Here is a 24097-nt window from a genome sequence, read left to right as displayed (position 1 = left end):
ATAAGTGTACGTTATTTTCTTTTATATTCTTTTAATGTATTTTCTTCCCATCACTACCCATCCGTAAAACGTTGGGTTTTTTTTGGTATAGCTTATTCATTTGATTCAATTTATTGTTGTTTGTTCAAAAATATCATATAAATTGTTTTTGAATGAAATATATTATTATAATGTAATTTATTACTATAGAATATTTCTGTAATAATAATTCTGTAACCAAAATTTTGCTAAATATTTAGCTGCATTTGATGTCATTAATGGCATGACCAAGTCCCTGTGATCAACATAATATTTGTAACTGTTTCGCGAACATGAAAACAAAATGCAATTTTCTTTTTTTTAAGGACTAATTACTTTAAAAAAAACAACAACAACAAAAAGAACTTATTTTGAAATTATCCATACCGGAACGTGAAAGGATGTACTGCGGGACAAGTTTGCACGGAACCAAACGCTACAGTTAGCTATTCATTTACTCTTAAAATGTGTTTCTTTAGAGCACGTGTGTATAAATTCAGATATTTTGGAAGAAAAAGATTTAATTATTTGAAGAAATCTGTGGAAAAATAAGTACTTGCAGTAGAATTTATGTAAAAAGTTGGAACCGGTGTAACGAGGATTTGTGTCGACTAGACGAAAGATGATCAAAGGTGGGGAAACGTCTGCTTATTTCACGATACGTTTCCAGAATTAAAATGATGTTGGTTTACCTTTGCGCATGTGCGTGCCACAAGAACAGGTCTAAATATGAGACTGACAATATATACGTTTTTTATTACAAACCTCTCGGTATTTACTTTTTAAAAAATAATAACAACAATAATAATAATAATTGTCAGTGAACTAATTGATTAACAGTAACTAAAGGTTAATTGCTTGTTTTAAATAAACCACCGCCAAAAAGCCAAAGCGAGTCAACACATTATTGAAATTGCAGATTTTCAGTTATTTAATCATAAGCGCCAAGAAAGAGAAAATTCACATTTAGCTCATATTTGACAGACCATTGTGAACTTGCCATTTAAATTTACAGTATTTAATGAAACACTTTGGCTTAGTATTGTTCAGTATGTATTGTACCTGCATTTTCTTAGATATCATTTATTACAACAAAACGTTATCGTGTACTCATATTTTCCTATAGTGATGTCTTTAATTGGCTTCTTCTGTCCAAAATACAGACCAAAAATTGATTTAAAATTTGTCATCACAGAAGGCAAAGCTTGTAATTGCAATAATATCTTGTGATTGTTAAAGTTTTAAATCACATTTCTTAACCTCTCGGTTTTTGTTTCCCACTTTTCCACCTGCAGATGCCCTCTTATGCCTTTCTGGATTGTTTGGAGCATTATTTAGTGACGGGAAAGTTTCAAGTAAATACATCAAAAAGCTGGAAAAAGCTGGTCTCTAAAGATAGCAAAAAGTTTACTTACAAAGGTACAGTAGATGTTACACACACACAAAAAAACCAGTTCTCAATGTTTGGCAGCATCAAACAAAAATGTTTGTATGGTGTTGAAGAGACATTAACTGAAGTTTAGCCAGCGCTGTGCCCCTGTGCTCAGTTTGGTTTAATACCTATATTGACCACAAGATGGTGCTTTGTTGTGAGAACACCTACTACTACTGTTGTGACTAAAATTTATGTAGAATTCATTGTGCTACATTTAGGTGGAAGTAAAATTTCCAATATGTTTTTAGATCATTTCATTTTAAGTTGAAATTTTGAATAGCTAATTAAATATTAAAATGTATAGATTGAAAAACCATTGAACCATTGCCACAAAAGTCATTCCAGTAACTGCACATCTTCAGAATCTATGAATTACCCACTGTTCATACACCCTTGAAAATTTTGTAGATCACCTGGATAATGCATGAGAGAAAGCACTGCACTGAATATGGCCTTTCAGGTCACTTATTAGGAATGTTGAATGCTAAAACCTCCAGATGGCTGTTTGTGGCGGTCTTATCGAGGCCGCCTCCTCCGTGTCGTTAGGAGTGACGAAGAAATACGTGAGATCCTGATACAATACCACAATAACAACAACCATGCGCGCCGGGAACGAGCAGTACGGGAAATAATGGTGAGTTTAAATGAGGTGTGTTTTTTAAATCACCAAAATGGTTCAAATTAAGGCTATTCATAGAAAAGTGTTGCAAATCTTGATGTCCATCCAGCTGATGTATTACTGGGTTGGAGTGACTGCGGCAGTAAAGAATTGGATAAAGGCTTGTGACGTTTGCCAGAATCAACCTACTAAAGAGCTATCCAATCTGCGCGTCCAGTTTTGTCTGGTTTATGGTTGTGATTCTTCCAGTTACATACACCCTGAGATCACCTTCCACAGGTCAGGTACCACATTTACATGTTTTTTTGTTTGTTTGTTTGTTTGTTTGTTTTAAGTTAAAAACAAAAAAACAGCTTTTTTTTGTTAAGTTTATTCTGATTATCAGCCAAAAATATTGTGTTCTTGATGCTTACTGGGCTCAATTGTCTCAGATCTAAAACAAAAAAATGGTATTTTGCACAAAGAATGATTGAATAACTAAAACAGAATTTACCATTTATGTTGTAATAATATGTGAATGACAGGTTGCCATATTTTTACATATTTTCCCTTTTTACCCTCACCTCGTTAACCAGTCATAGTTGATGGCTGGCCCTCCCCGAGCCTCGTCCTGCTAGGGGTTTTATTCCTGTTAAAACGAAGTTTTTCCTTTCCACCATTGCCTAATATTTGCTCATAGGGGATTGTCTGATTGTTACCACCCATTTAAATAAACTTAATTTGAATTGGCCTTATTTAATGTAGTACAGTTATCTGTGGATAAGAAATTGAAGTGAGGGATTTGTGTGTGTGTCAATAGACATTTTAAAGATATGAAAATGTGAGAGAGATCTAGAGATAAAATCAGCCAGAAGAGGTCAGATTTCAGGCAGTTCTTTAAAAATAAACAAACGCATTTCATAGGATGGGAGTGACTTATCTCTCATCCTGTGAAATCCAAATGTTTTAACCACGGGGAGGATTTGAATTTCCCAAGAGACATGGTATTAAGCATGCTAAGAAAATAACTGATTTGTTTGGCACTTTTTAAATTACAAGCAAAGATAGCAGAGAGCTAATAAAGCTCATAGGGGCATTGGAGTTGAACCATTTTGAGCTATGAGCCACCCAGGATTTCACTTTGATTCAGCTGAAAACAAAGAATTTTTGGAACACTTATATTGTTGTATTTTCCAGAGTGCATTTACTGAGAACTATAGCGGACCTTAAATGGAGCCTTGTGGTACACCACAGGCAGACTTGGCTTCTGTTCAGCTTTCTCTGTAAGTTCTCCAAAGCAAAACTGGCCTTTGTGCATTTACAGGTTTCCAAAGGACCCCGAGCAGCGGCAGAAATGGCTGACAGTTGCGCAGAGGGATGAAGGCTCGCTGCGCTCAAACTCCTACATCTGCTCCCGACACTTTGACCCATCCTGCTATACCCTGAATGAGGACGGTCAGCCGACACTATCATCAGATGCTGTACCCAGCATCATGCCCGATGAGGAGGTGACACAAAAGACTGAGAGCACATTAAAAACCTGTCAATTGTAATTAGCAAGTCTGCATTTTACTTTTTGGGGTTTTTTTACTCACTTCATTCTTCTTAGTAATTGGACCTGCATATTTACTCATTTCATTACAAAATTTTGACAGTGCATCTGCAGTGCTTTCAGACCCTTTAACAGAATTAGGCAATAGTGCTTTTTTCCCCATCCAGTCCTGCAGAGGCGTACTAAGAGTGTAGTTCTCAGAGCTGATCAGGTAAACCTATTTGCTTTTCAGGTGCCCATTCCTTTAGATGAGGAAGTCCTGCTTTCCAACACACTGGAAGACCACCTCTCTGCAGCTGCTGCTAATACAGAAACCGAAAAGCCCCCTCATCCAGCCACTGATCAGTCGGAAACCCCTATGGAGCTACAGGAACACCAGTACTGCTCGTCAGCTCCAGACTCCACCGCAGTCCAGACGGTGAAGGAGCACACAAGGAGGAAGACTGTCATTGAGCCAACTTTCGCCACATACAACCATATCACCAGGTATGTGTTTGATGACACGAAAACTTCACGTCAATGTGACGCATGTTCGTTTAAATTAGCATGTTTTCTTTTGCATACTTTAGGTATCTGAGCCACAGGATTTTACCAACGCAAAGCAAGAAAAATAGAAGTGCCTTAAAAAGGATGGCCAAGCGCTTTGGCCTAATAGGTCAGTGAAAAGGGTTTTAAACACAACAAGCAATACTCATTTTTATTTGACTGCTTTAATGCTCTAAAGGAACACATGAAAGCATTTATAAAGGGGCTGAAATGTTCACAGTCAAACTTTAGAAATATGTCTTTTCTTTTTAAGATGGAGTGCTGATGTACACACGGGCTTCTCGACCTCTCAGAGTGCCACGCAGCAGAGAGGAGGTAATTGCTAGATTACAGATTTGTGCCGGTGGTCAGTGGTTAGCGGAGGAAACACTTTGTTTTTTGACAGTTTACGCCTTATTATAACACATCTGGACATGTTAATTTCAGAGACTAAACACAACTGGTTAAAACCATCAACTAATCTTTATCTTTACATCACTGATGAGAGGATAATGGCATTTTAAAACTCTTTAAAAAATACTTTGAGGAGAAGAGATTTTCACTTTAAGTAAAGGTTATATTCTTAATTTAGTTATTGCAGAAGCTAACAACAATGAAAATTCATTCAGCAGTTATAAATGGAATCAAACAAAACATAAATCAGCCTTTAATTTCATCTGACCCTCATCGCTTCATCTGCTGCTCTTCTCATGACCCTCTGAGATTTCGTGAAGCATTTCTAGATGAAAGATGAGCTGGCAGGTCCCCGTTTTCTGCAGGTTGTGGTCCTGTATGGACCAGCTCCGACTCATAGTCAGACCACATCAGGATCCCCCTCAGCTTGCTTACCGGCCCCGTCTCGGAGCTGAGAACGCCATCATCTACCTGCTCAATCATGTCTACACCCATCTGGACCAGCTGGCGAGCACTGTGAGAGTCATGTTTTTTGACTTTTCCAGTGCATTCAACACCATCAGGCCAACTCTCCTGGGTGATAAGCTGACAATGATGCAGGTGGATGCTTCTCTGGTGTCCTGGATTGTTGATTACCTGACAGGAAGAGTACAATATGTGCGTCTTCAAGATTGTGTGTCTGAGTGACCATCCTCACAAGGGACCATCCTCTCCCCCTTCCTCTTCGCCCTCTACACCACAGACCTTAGCCACTGCACAGAGACCGGCCATCTTCAGATGTTTTCTGATGACTCTGCGGTGGTAAATCTGTAACAGATTTATTGTTTAAATAGCTTAGTCTGTTACTGTTACTGCCTTGGAGCAACTGTAACCCACATAATTTCCTTAGGGATTAATAAAGTATTCTGATTCTGTATGGGCCACTTGGCTCTGTCACCTTTGCACCTGGAGCACTACACCAATGTCCTTTTTGCAATGAGCATTAAGGTGTCTTCATGTAGTTGGAGAAAGCATCCTAAGAGCTCCAAAATCCAGGATTTATTTAATACTGTTACAATTCTCTATTTGCACATCTGTCCTCAGCCCATGCCTCAACTACCAGTCAGACTGACATTGCATGATGACATAAGTCTTTGTAATTTGCATAATGGTCTTACAAATACTATTAAATATCCAACCATGCTTTGCTAACCAACTGTGCTTCCTTTTGATCCCAGGTAAACTCAATTCTGCAAGAGTTTCATGACAGCAAGGGCCACTATGGTCAGGGGGTGTGCCAGCAAGAAATTTCAAAGCACTTCTACTGGGGCAGCATGACTCGAGACCTGGCTAGTTGGATCGCCAACTGCCAAACCTGCCTTAACAGAACCAAAAGGAAGTGGATGCGCTGCAGTGTTCTTGGGTGCACAAACTGCTGTGGACCAGTGGAGAGACGTCTGGGCCTCACCTTCCACAAGTATGAATCACTGTTACTTGATTGTTTGCTGCTTGTACTACGAAAGTGAACAGAGAAACACAGAATCGCTGGTATTAATAAATGAAAAAAATGATAGTCCTAAAACCTTCAGGATTTCTGTGATAAAACTGTTCAGGTGAGAGTTTAGTGTGCAGATTATGCTTTATTTTTGCTTATTTCTGTTATTTTGTCATATATATGATGTCACGAAGGCAGATGTTATCCCTCTGAGTTAAAAGATCAGGCGTTTAAGCTAACTGCTGGGTTAGCAATGTTTTTATTTCATACTTATATGTTGAGCTGTTTTTTAATATATTTATCTGCTACAGATAAAGTACATGCACAAAGTAGACACAGTATTGCTTATGTTTATACCAAGTGCAATTGGAAGGTGGTCGATCAGAAAATTAAACTGGGTTTTAGAGAGGTTGTTATTGATAAGCTGCTGCTTTTTTTTTTAGCTATAAGATGAACCTGTCCTGAGCCAGAATAAGATAATATAGTTTGTCTTTTTGAAATTGAAGCATGGAGAGCATAATAGAACCACTTTAACCACTTCTGTATCTTACTTTGTCCTTGAAAAGACAAAAAACCCCAATAAATATTAGTTTTTGTGCTATAGGTTTTGAACCATTATCCATTAGAAATCAACTTTGACTGAGTCTGATTGGTACACTTGTGAATTGATGTTGCTTTTGCAGCAGACGGATACCCAAAAATTGTTCAGGGAAGACTTGAGGAGCACAATAGCTTTGAGGTGTTGACTTGGTCTCCAGATTCAATCAATCCAATCGAGCATCTGTGGGATGTGCTGGACAAACAAGTCCGATCCATGGAGGGCTCACCTTAAAACTTACAGCACTTAAAGGATCTGCTACTAATATCTTGGTGCCAGATACCACAGCACACCTACAGGGGTCTAGTGGAGTCCATGCCTTGATGAGCCAGAGCTGTCTTAGCAGCAAAAGGGGGACCAACACTTTGTTAGACCGGTGGTCATATTGTTATGCCTGATAGGTGTACTTTGACATGTTACTTCTTGGCTACTTAATGCAATACCCTAAATAAGGCTAAAGGTCTCCCCTTAAACCCATATTAATCATGTAGCTGTGACTTCAATATGCTTTGGTAAACTACTAAAGTGTGTGTGTATCATTACTATATTAATATATCATCATTAATGTATTACCCTAGGTTTCCTCTTCACAATGCATCTCTGTTGGCAAAGTGGTTGAAGGCTACTGGCCGTCCAAACTGGCATCCTCGGCTCCGGTCTTCCATTTGTTCGATCCATTTCACTGACGACTGTTTCAACCATAGTGGGGAGGTCATCACCCTAAATCCAGATGCTGTACCTACACTCTCGGTCCACACTGACTCAGCAGTGAGCATCACAGTTACTTAGTATTATTAATGCAACAGTATCACAACTCTAATAACTGATCTGTTTCCTCCAAAGGTCCCATCCAGAGGTGCGATCCAGCCTGCGGTGGGGGAGGAGGTATGTTGTAGATTTGTCAGGTTGACAAAATTGTATTTGCTGCAGAGATTCATGGCCCTCGAATAGAATCGTATGTATTTACATGATCTACGTCTCTGTGTTAGCAGGCCATTTTTGCTAAGTACGATGCTGTGGAGCTCTACCTTACCAAACGCACGTACCCACCTGGGCTGAACTATGTAGAAAAGAACACCTTTAGGAGGTTCTGCAAGAAGTTTGCCATTAAAGGTTCGTACAAATGTATGTGTTTAAAGCTCGGCCACAAAATACTAATATTTCCTGTGTAGTGCATTTTCCATGATAAAACAAAGGCATGCAGATATGGATAATAAAGGAAAAGAATGTCAATATTTTATACTATGCACTGCTGGGAACACAAACTTTAAAAAAGGAGGTGGAAAAAAACTCCTTAGCAAAAATGGAACCCATTATGCTAATGTCCAGCTGCAGATTTTTATTCTTCATCTTTGTATGAGTCATATTTTAAATTAGTGCTTGCTTATCTTATAATGGACTTTGATGCATTCAGTCAGTTCATACACTGTCTGAAACATGCTGTTTTTGCCTCTCTCTCTTTAAGGCCAGTCACTTAAGCCAATTTTCTTCTGTTTCGCTGCCCTCACAAACAGAAGGCTTAGTAAAAAGCTGAACTGTTGCTGTTCTAGTTCAGTCCTGTGGACTACACTCCATCTGATACCAAATGTATTTTCAAAAATCCAAATATAATGATACAATATACACAATGGCACCTGTGCCTCTGCTCAAACATAACTGGAAAGACAAAGGTGTCAATTAGTCTGTTTCACATAGTTCCAATAACTATCAGCTACAGCTCTATCACTATGTTGTAACATTTACCCTACCACTACTTTCCCAGACGGTGTTCTCCACACGGTGAAGGGAGACCAAATGCGTTTGGTTCTGAGGAACAGGCAGCAGGTTGAAACCGCGCTGGTGGATTATCACAACGAGCTCAACCACCTCGACGTCAACAAGTGTCTCAGACTGCTGAATGAGAGGTTTCCCCTCGTGCCGTTTCTCGTTAGTGACATGTTTCAGTCAGAATCATCAACACGGTCTCAGGTCTGAGCTTTCTTACAGATACTTCTGGAGAACTATGAGGCCTGATGTTGTGCAGTGGATCAACAACTGCTCTCAGTGCAGCATGAAGAAGAGGAAGAAACCGAATAACCAAGCGGAGGTGAGAGGTTTAGCGGTTCAGACATCAGCTCAACTGCAGGAACTGACGTCTCATGACTTAGACAGGTAATTTCTATCTAAGTATCTAAAAGTACTAGTGAACCGTTTATATGGTTTCCCATATTTAGGCATAATATCTACATGCTCTTCTCTCTGTCTGCATGTTGGCAGTGCGAATGATGGGGACACTGATAGTGATGGTGATGCAGAGGAGCAGCTGACAGTGAATTCCAAGGACACAGTGGTGGGTTTGCCAAAGCTTTAGCTCCTTGACTGAAAACTTAGACTGGCTCCAAACGTGAGTCAGCATTAAAAAGCATTTTTGCAGCCTCCTACTCAAACATTTTTTTCTGTTTCCTTCAACATCCGTTTGGATATTGGTAGCTTTTGGCTCCAAAAAAACAACAACACAGAGACAGACAAAATGCTAATCTAGGAAGCAATTGATGACAATATGCTTGTCTTTGGATCCAGTTAGGATATATGTTGAAGTTGTTCTTGTGTTGGAGCTGTTCAATTGTTGGGCTGTTTCAAGCTCATCGGCCTTTCCATCCAGCAATCACTGGATATAAATCAGAAACCTCACAAGAGATAAGTATGGCACTCGAAAATCTTGGTTTGATCATTCTGCAGCAGCTGAGTTGGTAGAAGGAAGAAAGCTTATTTTGATCCAAAGTCTGCACATTTTTCAAAGGGTGTTTTCTGCTCAATTATGAAAGGGGGAATACTCATCACATGAATGGCGTAGACACCCAATTTTGTGAATGCATGTACTAAAAATCTCAGACAAGATCAAATCTCAGTGTCAGCGATCAGCTTTTCTGAAAATCTTGTGAATGTGAACTCAAGAACTAGCCAACATAGGATTTTGACATTTATACCATATGTGTATCTGCTAGGAGGCTGAGGGCTAGCACTGGCAGCTGGCAGTATTTTTCAATTAGGATTAGACAGGCATGCACATTTTATGAAACCGAAGTTACTTACATACCAGAGCTCAGATAAATGGCTGCAGGTAGCACGAGTTGTTTCTAGAAGAACAAAACAGTAACAGTTCAGCCTCTAGTAAAGAAGTAGCTCATGCCCTGCCACCTCCATAATTATGTTGTATGTAAGTTATGAAGTTGAACTGACTTTGTCTCCCATCTCACTTGTAGGATGAACCTTCTTCCAGTTTGTCCTCCCAGACTGAAATTCCCGATAATCCTCAGCCCAAAATTCCCATCCTCCTTCACCTGAAAAGTCCCATCAACTTACAGCCCGGGTCTCCCAAAATCCCCTTTGTCACAAAGCTCTTGTCTGTGAAGAGAGTGACTTCTTCCCATTTTGAAGTACATAAGGATCCTGAAAGCTCTAAGAAGCAAAAAAGGATAGAAAATCCAATAAATCCCCAGCCAGAGAAACCTGCACAGCCTCAAGAACAGGAAAAAACAAGTAGCCCTCAGGGCAACAATGGGACACAACACTGCATCCAAGCACAGCTTGTTTCAGAGCAGCATGCTCCACTGGAGCACATTCAGGCTCCAAGTCAAAACAGTGCTCCGGAGGCGCATACATCAACACAAATCCGAAGTCAGCGCAGTGTCCAGCGCACAGTGAAGAAGAAAAGAGCCTCGGAGGCAGATTCTTCAGCTAAATGGAGCTCTAGTGGTCTGGAGCCTGTGATGGCCCTGAGCACCAAACCCTGGCCTGTCTTCACCATCGGTAGCTCTGCTGTGGAAACAACCACGAAACCTCCTCCTAATGCTGACAGGTGCAGCACAAAATATCAGTCTCTTTATACCTATTTTCATTATTTCATATTCTGATTTTGCTGGCAGGTGCTATGTTTGTCAGTTTTAATGGGTTTGTCATCTGTATTTGTGTGTCTGAGCAGCTCAGCTGTTTTTTATAGGCCCATCAGGCTTCAGGCCCGAACTGTCATTCAGCAGTGTAGTCATGCAAAGATTAAGATCAAACCTGCTGTGGATGGAGCAGATGCTCAGTGGGCAGAGGTGGGTGCGTTTGTTTTTCAGTGTATTTTATTTAATTAAGTCTTTACCTTGTCATGGAAATGTAATAATCATCATGTCCTGCTGCCCGCTGTTTTGGATTTTGGTGTACATTTATCATACATTTGATTAATACAGTACATTACACGTTGTGTGATGGTTGTTTATTAACGATTACTGAATTCATTCAATTAGTTTTCATAAAACTACTGTATTTAAATCAGTCCAGTCACACACTGTTCTGTAAGTATAACCCCATCTCGTGTGGATATTGAGGTTTATGACTACACAAACCTTTTCCATGCTCAAAAAGGATATAAAGTATAACAGGCTGAAGGACGGGGCATAATGTGGCGCTTTATTCTCATAATTAATGAAATGTAAATGCTTACTTGAGGTTAACAAAACATTATTGTGTGAGACTTTCTCTGTTTCTTATGTGGGATCCTGTAAAGTACCCAGGTAATTATTATTATTATTATTGTGTTGTTTCTCACACGGTCCCTCCCTCTCCCCAGATTCAGCAGGGATTGGTTGTCTATGTGTGTTTCTTTCACGGAGCCACTGAAGACGTGACAAATGACATGGGTGAGTTACTGCTGCACGTTAGCCAACTCACAGTAGCTAATAACCAGAAAATGGTAAAAGCAGCTTAGACAAATTAATTTAAATTGACTACTAAAAGTTGCTCACCTTGATTTTCTTGTACAGATCCAGGAGTTGGTCTTTGAGCCAAAGTGCAAACAGTGTCAAACAGCACTTTGAATAAAAGCACGAAACATAACAACTCAAACACAGAGAATGTACGTTCACTGCTCAACTGTGCATAAAGGCAATTATCTTATCAGCTAAGAAAAGGAAACTGAGGGTACAGTTCAGACAGGCTCACCAAATTTAGACAGAAGATTGTAAAAACATTGCCTGGACTAATGAGTTTGTTTCTGCTGTGACATTCGGACAGTAAACAACATGAAAGTGTTGATCCATCCTGCAGGTTGGTGTGGGTGGTGTACGCGTGGGTGTAGGATATTTATCTTGGCACACTCTGAGCTGCTTGGTACCAACTGAGCGTTGTTTAAACACCACAGCCAACCTGAGTATTATTGCTGACCATGTCCATCCTTTAATGATCACACTTTACTCATCTCCTGATGAGTAAAGTGTGATCATGTGTGATTGTGTTATGTCACAAAGCTCGGATCATCTCAAATTGGTATCCTGAACATAGCATTGAGTTCATTGGATGAGGTGGAACTGGAGATTCATATTATGGATCAGCTGCAGCTGTGTGATACTTGCATGTAAATAAGGCTTTGTCTGTTTTCTCCTCAACAGCCAACACTCTGATGACCACCAGGCTTTTCCGGAAACATTCTGGGCATTCTGTGTCCCTCCTGGATCTTCCTGGGAGCATTTTATTTGTCCCCCAAGACTCCCTGCTTGGGAAGCCAGCACCAAACAGAAGGATGCAGTACAAGGGTGGATGCGAGCTGTGGTGGGGTGCTCAGCTCTTCTCAAGTCTGGTCTCCGCCAGCAGAGAACTCATGACAGGCTCAGCGAAGTGCACAAATGCAGGTGTAAAGGTAGAACATGGACTCTACGGACAGAAACAAGAAATCACCCTGAACTCTGTGGAGCCGCAATCTGTGCTCCTGGAGTTCTGAGATATGACTTAACATCAGTTTGGGACATTCAGTACTTCATCTGGGCTTTCTTGCATCCCTCATGCAAAGGTTAAACTAGTGTTTAAGAATGTTTAGGAATTTTCCTGTTAATAAAGTCTGCAACAAAGTCAGCTGTGGTCAAGCTATTTTAATTACTGCATGCAGGAGAGCAACACACATAAAACATCACAGTTCTACAGCCATGAGAGCTCTGCCCTTGAGATGTTGCAGGTCTCTTTTACACCCTTGCACCCAACTCTGCATCTTTTCAGTTACAACAGGTTTTTGTCCCACGGGCTGTTGCTGTGCAGAGAGCGACTAGGAAGCTCCTAGCACTGGTCTCCTTGGGAGTTTCGTCTTATTACGCCCAAACAGTTAGCAGATAACATACTGAAACATCGTTAAGCACAGCTAAGCAGTTTTCACCAGGTCATATTGACAAACACCAGTCACCAGTCTGCACCTCCGTAGAATGAAAATTAAAGACTAAAAACAGAACGTGTTTGCAGGAAATAGCTTTAATCCACTGAGACATTTGGCAGGATGGCACTGTATTTACTGTTAATAAACATGTGGGAGCAAGCCTGCACAGAGTACTGGGTGTTCAGCTCATTCTTCTGCAGAATCTTGACTAAAAGACTCAAAACAGTTGGAAGTTCTATATCAATTTTTTAGGACTTTCCATATTGTATAAATCACAGAAAAAAAACAAATTTTTCAAATGAATTTTAATTCATCCACAAAAGTAAAGCACTCAGCAAAGAAATGTAACATTGATCCCGTTGAACACAAAGGAGTTTTTAAAACTACTGCGACTGCCCTTCTGCATTTCTTGCTAAAATCAAATTGTAAAGTTAAAAAAAAAAAATTTAAAAAAAATCTGCAGACATTTAGAAAAGTCAAAATGTTGCTCTTCAGAAATAACTGTAGGGTTTGTTGAAAAGCAATAAATAAATAAATAATAATTAGCTTACACAACCTGAAAGCTGAAATATTGCAATGATCAATTTGAAATCAAAAAATTCAAAAATTAAGTCCCCTGGACTCAAAACGTAACAATGATGCATTTTTGCAGTAACACAGGAGCCGTTTCTGGTCCTGACTTTTCATTGTAATGGTTTCAAAACAAAAATATTTTGACCACTAGACAACTTTGATCCTGGTCTTTGTCCTCTTACCCAGTTTAGTTTTTTCTCATCATTTCCCCCTTTCTGTCAAGGACACAAAGATCTCCTTTATTAAAATAATGAACCTGTATTAGAGTCTTTTCAGCTCTTCAAACTATCTTTAAATACTCATCCAGAAAGCAAAACTCAGAAGACCCAACAGATAAACGTTTGCCTCTGACAGATGTGTCAGACACCGGGGGCAATACAGGCTGATCCCAGCACATCTCTGTTTAAGAAAGAATTTTTTAAGGAGTTTTCAACTTACACAGTCTTCTCAAAACATGACTTGCTGCTACTGTTCTTCATGTGTTACAGTACTGTCAGATCTTACAGAACAATACAGGCTACTTGAATCAGTCACTTTGGTAACTGGAATAAACTGCCAGATCTGATTTTTTAAGAGCTTCTTATGTCTTTAAAGACCATGCCTGAGCATGTAAGGCATTGTTTAATAATCATTTTGTTTGTGGATTGCACCATTTTACAAACCAGCCAGACATAACATGATGCAACTGCTACTCTGTTCTTGTTTGCTGCCAAAAAATGTGTCACATTTCAGCCTATTTATCAGCTTTATGACCGAGAAGACCTTCAGTACTCCTGATCCATGGCTGCCTTCATACGTTTTCCTTCAGACAACAGGTGGCTCTTACCTCAAGTCTTTTTGACGCTGCTCATTCTGGTGCAGTGCTTTTGGGAAGAAAAATAACTTAATTTCCACATTTCTGCCTCGCACCCGTTCAGTCTCCTTCCCACACACAGTCACATTCACGCAGTGGGTTCCTTTGACGCATGGTGGTTATGACCGTGATCCTCTTCTCAGACAGCTCCTGCAGCTCACTGATCAGCCCCTGCACAGATGGGCTCGGCCAAGGGTGCCCATTGAGGTAATCTCGGAGGATGAACGAACGCTCCACAATCAGCTCCAGCCGCACCAGGTGTCGCAGCTTGTGGAGGCTCAGCAGGTCTTTCTCTGGTTCCCGGCGGAAAAATCTGCAGGAAACAGGACAGGACTCGTTTACGTACCTCAAGAGCAAGTTCACAATGTTTTATAGGACTGTAGTGTGGTCATTTTCTGCCTGTTGAGCCGTCTTTAAACGGTAAATTGACTGGTACTTAAATAGCACCTTTCTTCTCCAGCTGAGAACTCAAAGCTCTCATTCATCCAATCACACACATCCATACAAGTGCTTTTCTATGCCTTAATCCAACATCTCTTACACACGCACACATTCTGATTAAGGCATCAAAGCAACTCATGGTTCAGATTCTTGCCCAATGGAAATCCAACCACTGACTTTCTGATTGGTCGACAATCAACATCCTGAGCCACTGCCACCGTCATTTACTTATTAATAGGTCTATTGTAGGTCTTTGGGTCATGTGGACCTCATACCCTGTTTTACAGATACTAGAAAAAAAAAGGCCTGCAGCTTTAAAAAACAAACAAAAACCAGTAAACAATTTTTTCTAGAAAAAAAAAATATTTATATTATATTTAATTTAAAATAGCTGATGCTAATTGAGCAATTGTAGGTGGGACTTCCCGATGGACACAAGAAACAACTTGCACAAATCAAACTGCCACATCCGATCATCACTGAACGGACTAAGATTTTATTATGTATGAATGCTGAGAGTGCCCTGTATATTTTGAGGCAGGTTATATAGAAGAGAAGGACACATTTAAACAATCAGCATTTCTTAAATGAGTGATTAATGCTTACTTTCATTTTTAATTAACAGTAGTTTGTTGAGACCTCTTCACTGGGATTTTATCCAAATCTTCCCTTACTTAGATCATTACATTTCTTGAAACATAATTTTATTACAGGGATTAGACACATTTTAAAAAACAAACTGTTCATTCATTGCAGAAAGCTGTCCCCACAGATTAGTTCACTGCACAATCTTGAACTGACCAAATTTATCCAAAGAATTTTGGGTAACCCAAATTTTCATCATCTTATGGGATAATCTATTAGTTGAAAAAATGTTTTATAACTGAACACTTGTTTTTTGGCCTTTCTTAAGGAAAATGCTAATGTTCTCAAATGAGAAGACATTATGCTTTTACTTTATGATAAAGCATAATACAGTCTGATCAACATTGTCCTGCTTAGACTGCCAGGCAGAAAAAGTAGGATGAACTAAGGCTACATTCACACTGCAGGCGAAAGCGTATCAAATCTGACTTTGTTGACGCTATGCGGCCCATATCCGATCATGGTATGACAGTGTGAACGGCACAAATCCGATATTTTCAAATCCGACCTGGGTCACTTTCGTATGTGGTACTAAATCCGATACATATCTGATGTTTTAGAAAGCAACTGCTGTTTGAACGGTCATGTCGCATTAAATCCGTCTTTTACGTCACTGACACAAGACAGACGCCAATTATCAGCGCCAGAGAAGCGCCCGAGAAGACATCGCGAACGCTTCCTGGCCATTCTGTGTAGATGTCAGTGAAACTGTTTGGAAGACAACGTTGGAGAAACGTGAACATTTTATTTGCACTGTATAATCTGCAGATTCTGACAGAAATCTGCAACTATCCTTCGAAGCACCGCTCTTCTCTAAAACAGCAATAAGGATAATTATTAGGCCATATGTAAATAACAAAATAACTTTACAACTTAAAGCAAAATTGGGAAACGTAAAGTCCGAAACAAGTCTTTATATTAAGGGCCATCAGTCAAACAATACTGTTTGGTCTGGGTCTAAACAGAGCGCGTTGTGTGTGACGTCTTCTTTTGCACATGCGGGCCGCTCTGAGGGTTCACACTAGAGCGCGTTTGTTAGATTTGTATTGTTTATTGCCATTTATGCTTAGAAATATTTACTCATATATGCTTAGAAGTATAAAATCGATTGTGTAGTGATAGGAGGTTTGATCCTTAATAGTCTGTAACAACTCTGTGTAGCCTGAAGAGGGGAGTGCGTTCACTCCTCTTCAGAGTGTTCTGGCATAGATCACACACCTCCTAGGAGAGGTCGTATCTTCTCTTGCTGATATATGGTATAACAAACACACGTATATCTGTTTGAGTCTAAGAGCCTTTTGTTCAGATGTACCGCTAGACTCCTGGCACCAGCTTTGGGGAGTCTTCACGGGGTCACATTTTGACCCACACACACACACACACACACACACACACACACACACACACACACACACACACACAGGGTATTCTTTGTTCACATGCATACCCATATAAGATGTCATATGTTAATGAACCTATGCATATTCATGTAACCACAATAAAAGGAGTGCTATGGGGAACCTTGCTGAGAGTCCGACGGAGGCCAAGTGGGCGGAACGACATCTGGCTCCGGTCCGGTCTCCCTCATGCATGAGTACGAACTTTGCCTACTTGGTGTTCAATGCTTTTGCTGTGTAATTACATTGTCTTCAACGTTCCAGCGAATAGGTTTAAGCTATGAACCTATCAGCGTTTGCTGTCACATTTTATTTGTAGTGTGAACAACCAGACAAAAAAAAAAATCGGATTTGATAAAAAAATCGGAATTGAGCATTAAGACCTGCAGTGTGAACATAGCCTAAGGCTCACCGTATCCTGAGTGTCTTGAGTTGAGGAAACAGCATAGGGATCCGTCTGCAGAGACTGCCACTGGAGCGGTTCTGTTCAATGTCAAGGTGCTCCAGTCCTGGGACTTTAGGCGCAATAGAGTCCATGTCTTTCAGCGTTATGGCTACTCGCAGCGTCAGCCTGGTCACACTGGGTGGGATGGTGGTGGTATAGGTAGTGAGAGAATTCCCACCTACAACGACAGAAAGCAGCACCAAGAGTTAAGGAAACACTTGGATTTCCCCAGCCTGAGGCTCAGTTCGTCTTTGCAAACCAGGAAGAATTAAGATACAAGTGAGTTTTGTTTTTTTAAGGCACGAGAAAGAATAAACATATGCAACTTGTTTTTCCTGATCTGCATACTGGTAGAACAAGAATGTTTGGGGGGGGGGTCCAACTGAAAATATATTCAACATCAATATTGAGATGCATGGCTGGTAGTTTGCTCAGATACCCTGCTGTACACCGAGATTGCCAAATAAACTGCATATAACAATGCAGAAACATGCTTTTTTAGACCAGTGTAAATAATATTAGTTGCCTAATAATTATGCAGTTGTCCCACACCAACCAAAAGAAACCCACACAAACTGCAGAACAGCAAATTTACTCACCGATGATAGTGAGAGATTTTAAGTGTTGCAGAGGACTCAGCCAGGCCTGCAGGCGACACTCAACGCCCTCTCTGATGTACCTGTACCTGACAGACAGCGACTCAAGAGAGGTGAGACTCCTCAGCGCATTCTCTGACAGGGTGGTTTCTGGGTAATCCACCAGTTCCAGAGTGGTCAGCACAGGGCCACCGTAGCAGAACACTGCAGGATCAAAAAGTATGTTTATTTCTATAGCCTAGCACAGGGGCGTCCAACTCCAGTCCTCGAGAGCTACCGTCCTGCAGCTTTTAGATGCATCCCTACTCCCACACAGCTGAATCAAATGATTGGATTACCTCTTCAGCATGCCATCAAGTTTGGCAAAGGCCTGGTAACAAGCCATTCATTTGATTCAGGTGTGTCGGAACAAGGATGCATCTAAAAGCTGCAGGACAGTAGCTCTCGAGGACTGGAGGTGGACACAACGGACTTTGACCACAGTGCTGCACAGCAAGTAAAACCATCCGCAGTTGTAATAGTATAAAAAGTTACACTCGGATAAAAGTTGCAGCAATTAAGTAAGAAACAGAACACAGCAGTATGCAGTAAGGGAAGTTTGTCTTTAGTCATTATTTGTACATGACCTAATCTGCAGCTTGGCAGCATAAGTATTTTTCTTTTGTTTAATCATCCCTTTCAGGAAATTTTAGTTTGTTGATATAGTGGCACAGCCATCTCTTTATGCTGGATACTTTGTAATAAAAGCATGTTATTTACACAAACTATTCTGTTTGGCTTCCTTCTTCTCCTGGTTCTTACTGTTGTTGCTCCACTCGTCCCTCTGGCCCTCGTTTGGAGACATAACGCACACTGCTTAAGTTGATGCAGTGGACGATGAGGCCCAATGTATCAAATGCAGTATCATTTGATACATTGTATCAAAAAGGTCATTAGAAAAAAAATTTTTTTTAAAAAAATGCAGATTCTGCACTTTGGTGCAGAATCAACCCTAGACTGAAGACTTATCAGTATCATCAAACTACGGTGGCTGGAAAACAAACTTCTCCAACACACTAAATTAAGTCTAAAATTTTGATTTTGAGACATTTTCCTTTCCACTTCCATGTTTAAAACAGGCTGTCCCTGTCACTAAACAAATATTTGAAATTGTCATTTGAGGTAAAGTGAACTGACCAGCAGTAGTTGATGTGATTAGGCTAGATCACGGATTGCATTTAAGGTTTGTCTATGTGTAAGAGTGCAGGTACAAAGCACACTTCTACAAAAAGTTGTTTCAATCTAGACAAACAAATTCCCAGGAACAACTCAGGGCTATGTGGCAACTTCAGTGTTGTGTGTACTGGGATTTGTAATGCTGTAACATAATGTACACTTACAAATAATAGTCATAAACAGTATCCTAAACACACTGTACTGGTGTTGCAAGTTTGCACATTTTATGTAGTTTACAAGCTAAATCATGTCTATGTGCAATATTAGAATATTTAAGGATTGTTAATAATGACCTCCTGAGCCAACGGGCGTTAGGTCTCTTGATGGATGTGATTTCAATAGTTAAGGATAGCACAGAAAATCTTGAGGACAATGGCACAGTTCTTGGCTGACCAGCTCTAAAGCCTGGTTTTGATGCTTTGATAGCCTATACCACAGCAGTTTCCCGTTTGGATGAGTGACGAGACTCACCTGGTTGGTCCGGTTCCGCGGGGCTGAAATAATCATCTGGTAGGGGTTCCGGTGGCTCCCCTTTCATCCCCCAGGATAGGTGTTTGAGCTTGGTCAGGTTCAGAAGCAGGTTGTGGAAAACACTGCAGGGCACCGGCCTGACCGTGTCCAGCCCGTAGCCCTCTCCCTGCTGGTGGAAGAGCAAGTACCGCAGGTTGACCATGTGCGACACGCTGTTGATGAACTGCACCGTGTTGGGCAGACGGACGTTGCACACGCTCAACTGAGTCAGCCGCTCCCCCAGCTGGACTGCCAGATTGTGCCCCAGAACCGGCTCATCCCAGATAGCGTTTCGCACCCCGACACCCCTGAGGTCGGGGAACATGGAAAGGGCGTCCAAGTATTTCTCCTTATACTGCCGTCCTCCGTCCACAAACACAATGGTGGAGAGTGACGGGAGGAACTTTACGAGGCGTCGCCACTCTTTGCGCCCCAAATGCCGCACCGTTACTCGGGTGAGACTGCGGTAGTTTAAAGTGTCCCAGAACCCGTACGTATAACGTCGGAGGTCGGACAGCACCACCGTGTAGTCTCTCCACAGAGACGGGTGGTCGACGAGATTCTTTAGGTGTTTGCAGCAGAAGCGGACAGTGTGTTTTTCCTCCGTGCTCAGGTAGCTGAGAACATAGACCCAAACTTCTGGTGGCAAAAGCTGTATGTGTTCCATAGTTAAGCTAGGAATTAACAACCACGGCTCTGTTTAGAGTTTTGCGTTAGCTTCCGCCTACTGGTGGAAATTCAACCAACGGGGAGAGTGCATCTCTTCACTGGGCCAATAGCATTTCACCCCTGGGGTCGACACTATGTGAAACTCAAATGCCGATTGGTTTAAATCTTGGTTGGAACCGGAAAGGGAATAGTCACCAAGTTTAGTAGAGGAAAAAAACAGACTTCACACAACCAACTTCAAAAAACCTACGTTATTAATTTTCGTGGTTATTCACTTGTTTGCCAGCCGCCAATAACATTTTGAAGAAGAATAATTTTCGTGGTTGTACATCCTCGAATCTGTAACATTCGTAGAATTTATGCTAACAGATTGCAAACTACCCACACTGCATATCATTTCAGATCCATAATATTTTTTTTTATTTTTAGAGTGGTTAGAGCAGAGGTGTCGAACTCCAGTCCTCGAGGACCGGTGTCCTGAAACTTTTAAATGTGTCACTGCTGCAATATTTGTATGTTGAATGTGGTATTTTGGAAAAAAAATCTTTATTTTATGGAAACAGGCCCAAAAAATTAATGTCGTCTGAAATTCAATAACCGAATTAAAGTCGTTCAACATCACAATCTGGAAAGTTTTTATCAAGGAATTATATATTTTTCTTATTCATTCAATTTAATTAAAAAAAACATTTTTAACACATTTTTCTAAAACCTTTTACTATTTTACAGTATTTCACCAGAGATTAATCTGGAAAAAAAAACTATGATAACAATGAATCAAATTTCCTATTGGACCAAAAACAAAGGACATCCACTTTACAATCATTAATGATGTTTTTCCCTCTTGGGAATTTTTACAACATTATTTTGCTAAAGTTCATAATAATGCTCACAGCATTCAGACAACTCAACATTAGTTTTCTTTTCAGGTTAATGGCCTTAGGGAAAGTTTTCTATGTAAAAGTGGATTAAAAAACACACAATGAAACTATTTTTCATCAGAAATTATTTCATTACTTTTCATTGATGAATTTCATGTAAAGTTAAAATGCAGTAAAACGCTTTGAAGCTTTGAGTGGTAGAGAAACTTGAACTTCCTAAGGAGGTCTAGTTTTCTACCCTATAATTTATTAAATTTTTTTAATATTTATTTATCAGTACTTTTAGTTATTTTAATTTATTTCATTTATGATGTCTATGTAGTCCTTTATTTCTTGTCCAATGTCTGATATGTCTTCTGAAATTAGTATGCCATATATATTTATATGGGGTTTGTTTTAGGGTTTTTTGTTGTTGTTTTTTTATCAACAGCTATATTTACCCTGGGGAAAAATGAGTGAGGCCAAGCAGCCAGACCCAGCTAGAACTTATTCAGTGTATTATGAGAACTACAAAGATGAGATAATGCTGGAGGTTTCCATTCAGGTTCAGTTGTGCTGCATTGTGGTCACCTGCAGGAAACCAGGGCAAAACATAAATAGGTATTATCACCAGTATTTTCATCAGCTGCCAGTATTTTCATCAGCTGCCTTAATGTTTGACAGATTAGTACTTGATGTTAAGCTGTACAGAGTACTGCACATGTAGGCTAGATCTGTGAACAATACATCATTAAGAATCATTCAGACTGATTTGAAACCTGAACATTTGAAATAAAAAAACAAACAAAAAACAACCCACTGGAACAGCTGGTTTACAGTTTGTGAGTGTCAGCCGAGAATACTATGAGAATATTTACAGTCCTCTCGGTAATTCTGTGTTAAACCTGGCGTTAATGGGTTCTCGAAGTGTATGCTTCTATTTATTTTTGTGTTGCTCTCCTTAAAAGTGTGGAGAGAGGCAGAAACATGTTGCTATTTGCAGATCTTTAATAGTCTGATCTGCACAGAAGCTGAAGAAGAGTCCAGCATAATAGTCACAATAAGTGCAGTAACAGTTATTAGTTAGTGACCTGGCAGGCCCAATGACTCTCTAGTTGTAAACAGTTATTAGAAGCAAACATGCTTCAGGTCAGTACAGTCAATGAAGTAGAGCTAATGTTTGAACTTCGAACAGACTTCCAACTTTTTCACATCATATAATTCAGTGTCTAGTGGGACACTCCCATAGGGCTTAAAATCTGGGAGTCTCCACCAGTTGCTCTTAGAACCTAAGAAGCTTCTCAGATGAGTCTCCAAAAGTTGAATCTGTTCATCTGGACGTAGCGTTTTGTGGGAGAAACGTTTCGTCACTCATCCAAGTGACTTCTTCAGTCTCAGCTGACTGCAGGTTTCCCCAACCTTATAAACAGTACATTTGCTCATTTCTCAGATGAGAGGTGAAACGCCTTGAAGGAAACTTAAAGAAGTACAGACGCTTTTCTTTCAAAGTTCCTTAGACTACGATGACTGAGAGCCTTCTCGACAATTCAGTGTAAAAGTATGTCCTTCGAGCCGGATTTGAACCAGCGACCTAAGGATTTCAGCTGATGCCTCTACAGTCCTCCGCTCTACCAACTGAGCTATCGAAGGCGCGTTGTATCAGCCCGTCACACAGGACAGGCTGATGGGTTTAGTCAGGGTGAAGCTATCCATGCGTGTGGTTTGGCTAATGAACGTCGGCTTTCACCTGACTGCTCGTCTTTAGCTAATGATGTTTCCTTTTTTCTCCAGTTTTGTGAAGCACGTTTGAGGTGTGTGGTGATGACCACGTGACTGATTGAGGAAGTGGTTCTCAGGTTTGGCGTGCGATTCAAATCCTTCTCTTATGTTGTGGATTTATCGCGCTTTTCTTGGCAATATATTCGAGCATCTTTTTTGTGTGATGAAACCAGCGGAGATTTCCCCCTCTCTGGGGAGATTTTGAACTGATCTCTCCTGATAAGGTATTGCTTAATAAGGTCATTTATTAATAATTAAACTAAGTAATAAAGTATAAAGAACACAGCGGATCCCGTGTTCTTTCTTCTAATTTCCGGTATATTAAAAGGCGAAGTCTGTTGTGTTCAAAAGAACTTGGATTCAAAAATCCAGGTAAGCCGTTTAGGATGCAGTGATAAGACTGTATACAAACATAAAATTGCACAGTTCGTTTGTATTAGACACCATTAATTTATGTTTAAAATGTGACTTAATTAGGGACATCTGTAATTGAATATTGCCTTTTTCTTTCCTCATCAGGGGAGAAGAATGACGTGGATTTTCCCCATTTTCTCTGAAAGCTATGGTGGAGGACACACATATCCAAAGAGAAAGCCAAAGTCATTGTGTCTAAGGCATCTGCAGTTAGTTCATCAGATATGTGGACCCCTATCAACACTATGCGTACCTAGCTGTGACATGTCATTTTATACACGCAAGCAGCTCTTTGCATTCTGTTTTCCCTGCAGCACATGCTGCTGAAAATTTAGCAAAAACAAAAGCAGCACTTGTGTCCGAAGGGGGCATTACACACACTTTTAATTGCCTTGTGACTGATGTGCGTGGCACAAATTGTGTGGCGCAAACTTTAAATTGACACATTAAAAAATGTTCCTGACCTTATAATTGTGTTGTTTGACATCTGGGCAAACTGTAGGAAGACAGTGGGCTATTTCAAGAGCCCACTGTAAAGTGATGCTTCCACTGGAAACATCACTTTACATATTTTATTGTAATATTCTAAACGACACCATGTTGTTTAGGTTGCTGCTGCAATGACACTGGAAATAATCACTTTTTGTTGGCTAATTTTATAGAGGAGGCTAACACAAGTGCTGGAGCAATGGGCCAGCTAGCACTGAAGCTAATTCAAGAGGTGGATACATGCTAGAACAGCACATAGCATAATACGCCGACGTGTTCATGACCTCAGGGGATGTGCAAAAGTAGCTTTGGCAGACTTACACACTGACATTGCCCCACTCTCATCAGAACAGTATGAAATTATTGCAGGATGTCTGAGAGTGCCATCCATATTTAATGATACCACAGGAGAAGAGAGGGTCATCATCAACAGT

The 24097-nt window shown here is 40.3% G+C and overlaps 2 protein-coding genes and 1 non-coding gene across 4 annotated transcripts; 1 reads left to right on the top strand and 2 right to left on the bottom strand.

Annotated features, from left to right (window-relative positions):
- Positions 1–427: 427 nt before the first annotated feature.
- On the top strand, positions 428–12485 carry LOC116310688. 2 transcript variants are annotated; one of them, XM_039603574.1, is made up of 19 exons: positions 428–650; positions 1314–1437; positions 1951–2087; positions 2182–2351; positions 3376–3559; positions 3836–4089; positions 4173–4258; positions 4403–4464; positions 5760–5998; positions 7193–7382; positions 7458–7499; positions 7607–7727; positions 8377–8518; positions 8601–8765; positions 8871–8943; positions 9857–10452; positions 10576–10693; positions 11209–11278; positions 12026–12485. In XM_039603574.1, exons 2-19 carry the CDS (start codon positions 1314–1316, stop codon positions 12352–12354), a joined length of 3102 nt encoding a protein of 1033 aa, XP_039459508.1. In that variant the 5' UTR covers positions 428–650; the 3' UTR covers positions 12355–12485. The 2 variants fall into 2 exon arrangements, with proteins under 2 accessions (XP_039459508.1, XP_031583410.2); XM_031727550.2 differs by having other exon boundaries at positions 7604–7727.
- A 369-nt stretch (positions 12486–12854) lies between these two features.
- Positions 12855–20213, bottom strand: LOC116310689. Its single transcript, XM_031727551.2, has 4 exons — positions 19414–20213; positions 17731–17931; positions 17099–17309; positions 12855–14516 (listed from the first exon to the last, which is right to left on the bottom strand). Exons 1-4 carry the CDS (start codon positions 20117–20119, stop codon positions 14264–14266), a joined length of 1371 nt encoding a protein of 456 aa, XP_031583411.1. The 5' UTR covers positions 20120–20213; the 3' UTR covers positions 12855–14263.
- A 2331-nt stretch (positions 20214–22544) lies between these two features.
- Positions 22545–22631, bottom strand: trnay-gua. The gene is given in 2 exon segments: positions 22545–22580; positions 22595–22631. It is a non-coding gene; the product is annotated as a tRNA-Tyr (tRNA).
- Positions 22632–24097: the final 1466 nt, after the last annotated feature.

Source organism: Oreochromis aureus, linkage group 19 (assembly GCF_013358895.1).
Source record: "Oreochromis aureus strain Israel breed Guangdong linkage group 19, ZZ_aureus, whole genome shotgun sequence".
In the NCBI taxonomy this organism is placed as follows: domain Eukaryota; kingdom Metazoa; phylum Chordata; class Actinopteri; order Cichliformes; family Cichlidae; genus Oreochromis; species Oreochromis aureus.
This window is presented reverse-complemented; position numbering and strand designations above follow the sequence as displayed.

Bases quoted from the DNA above. Each gene is read 5' to 3' on its own strand.
- LOC116310688 (XM_031727550.2), top strand. From the start codon at position 1,314: ATGCCCTCTTATGCCTTTCTGGATTGTTTGGAGCATTATTTAGTGACG. The intron at 4,465-5,759 runs GTAATTGCTAGA...TTTTGATCCCAG, and splicing joins TGCCACGCAGCAGAGAGGAG to GTAAACTCAATTCTGCAAGA. The intron at 11,279-12,025 runs GTGAGTTACTGC...TCTCCTCAACAG, and splicing joins AGACGTGACAAATGACATGG to CCAACACTCTGATGACCACC.
- LOC116310689 (XM_031727551.2), bottom strand. From the start codon at position 20,119: ATGGAACACATACAGCTTTTGCCACCAGAAGTTTGGGTCTATGTTCTC. The intron at 17,932-19,413 runs GTGAGTCTCGTC...TTGATCCTGCAG, and splicing joins CGCGGAACCGGACCAACCAG to TGTTCTGCTACGGTGGCCCT. The intron at 17,310-17,730 runs GTGAGTAAATTT...CTGTCGTTGTAG, and splicing joins AAAATCTCTCACTATCATCG to GTGGGAATTCTCTCACTACC.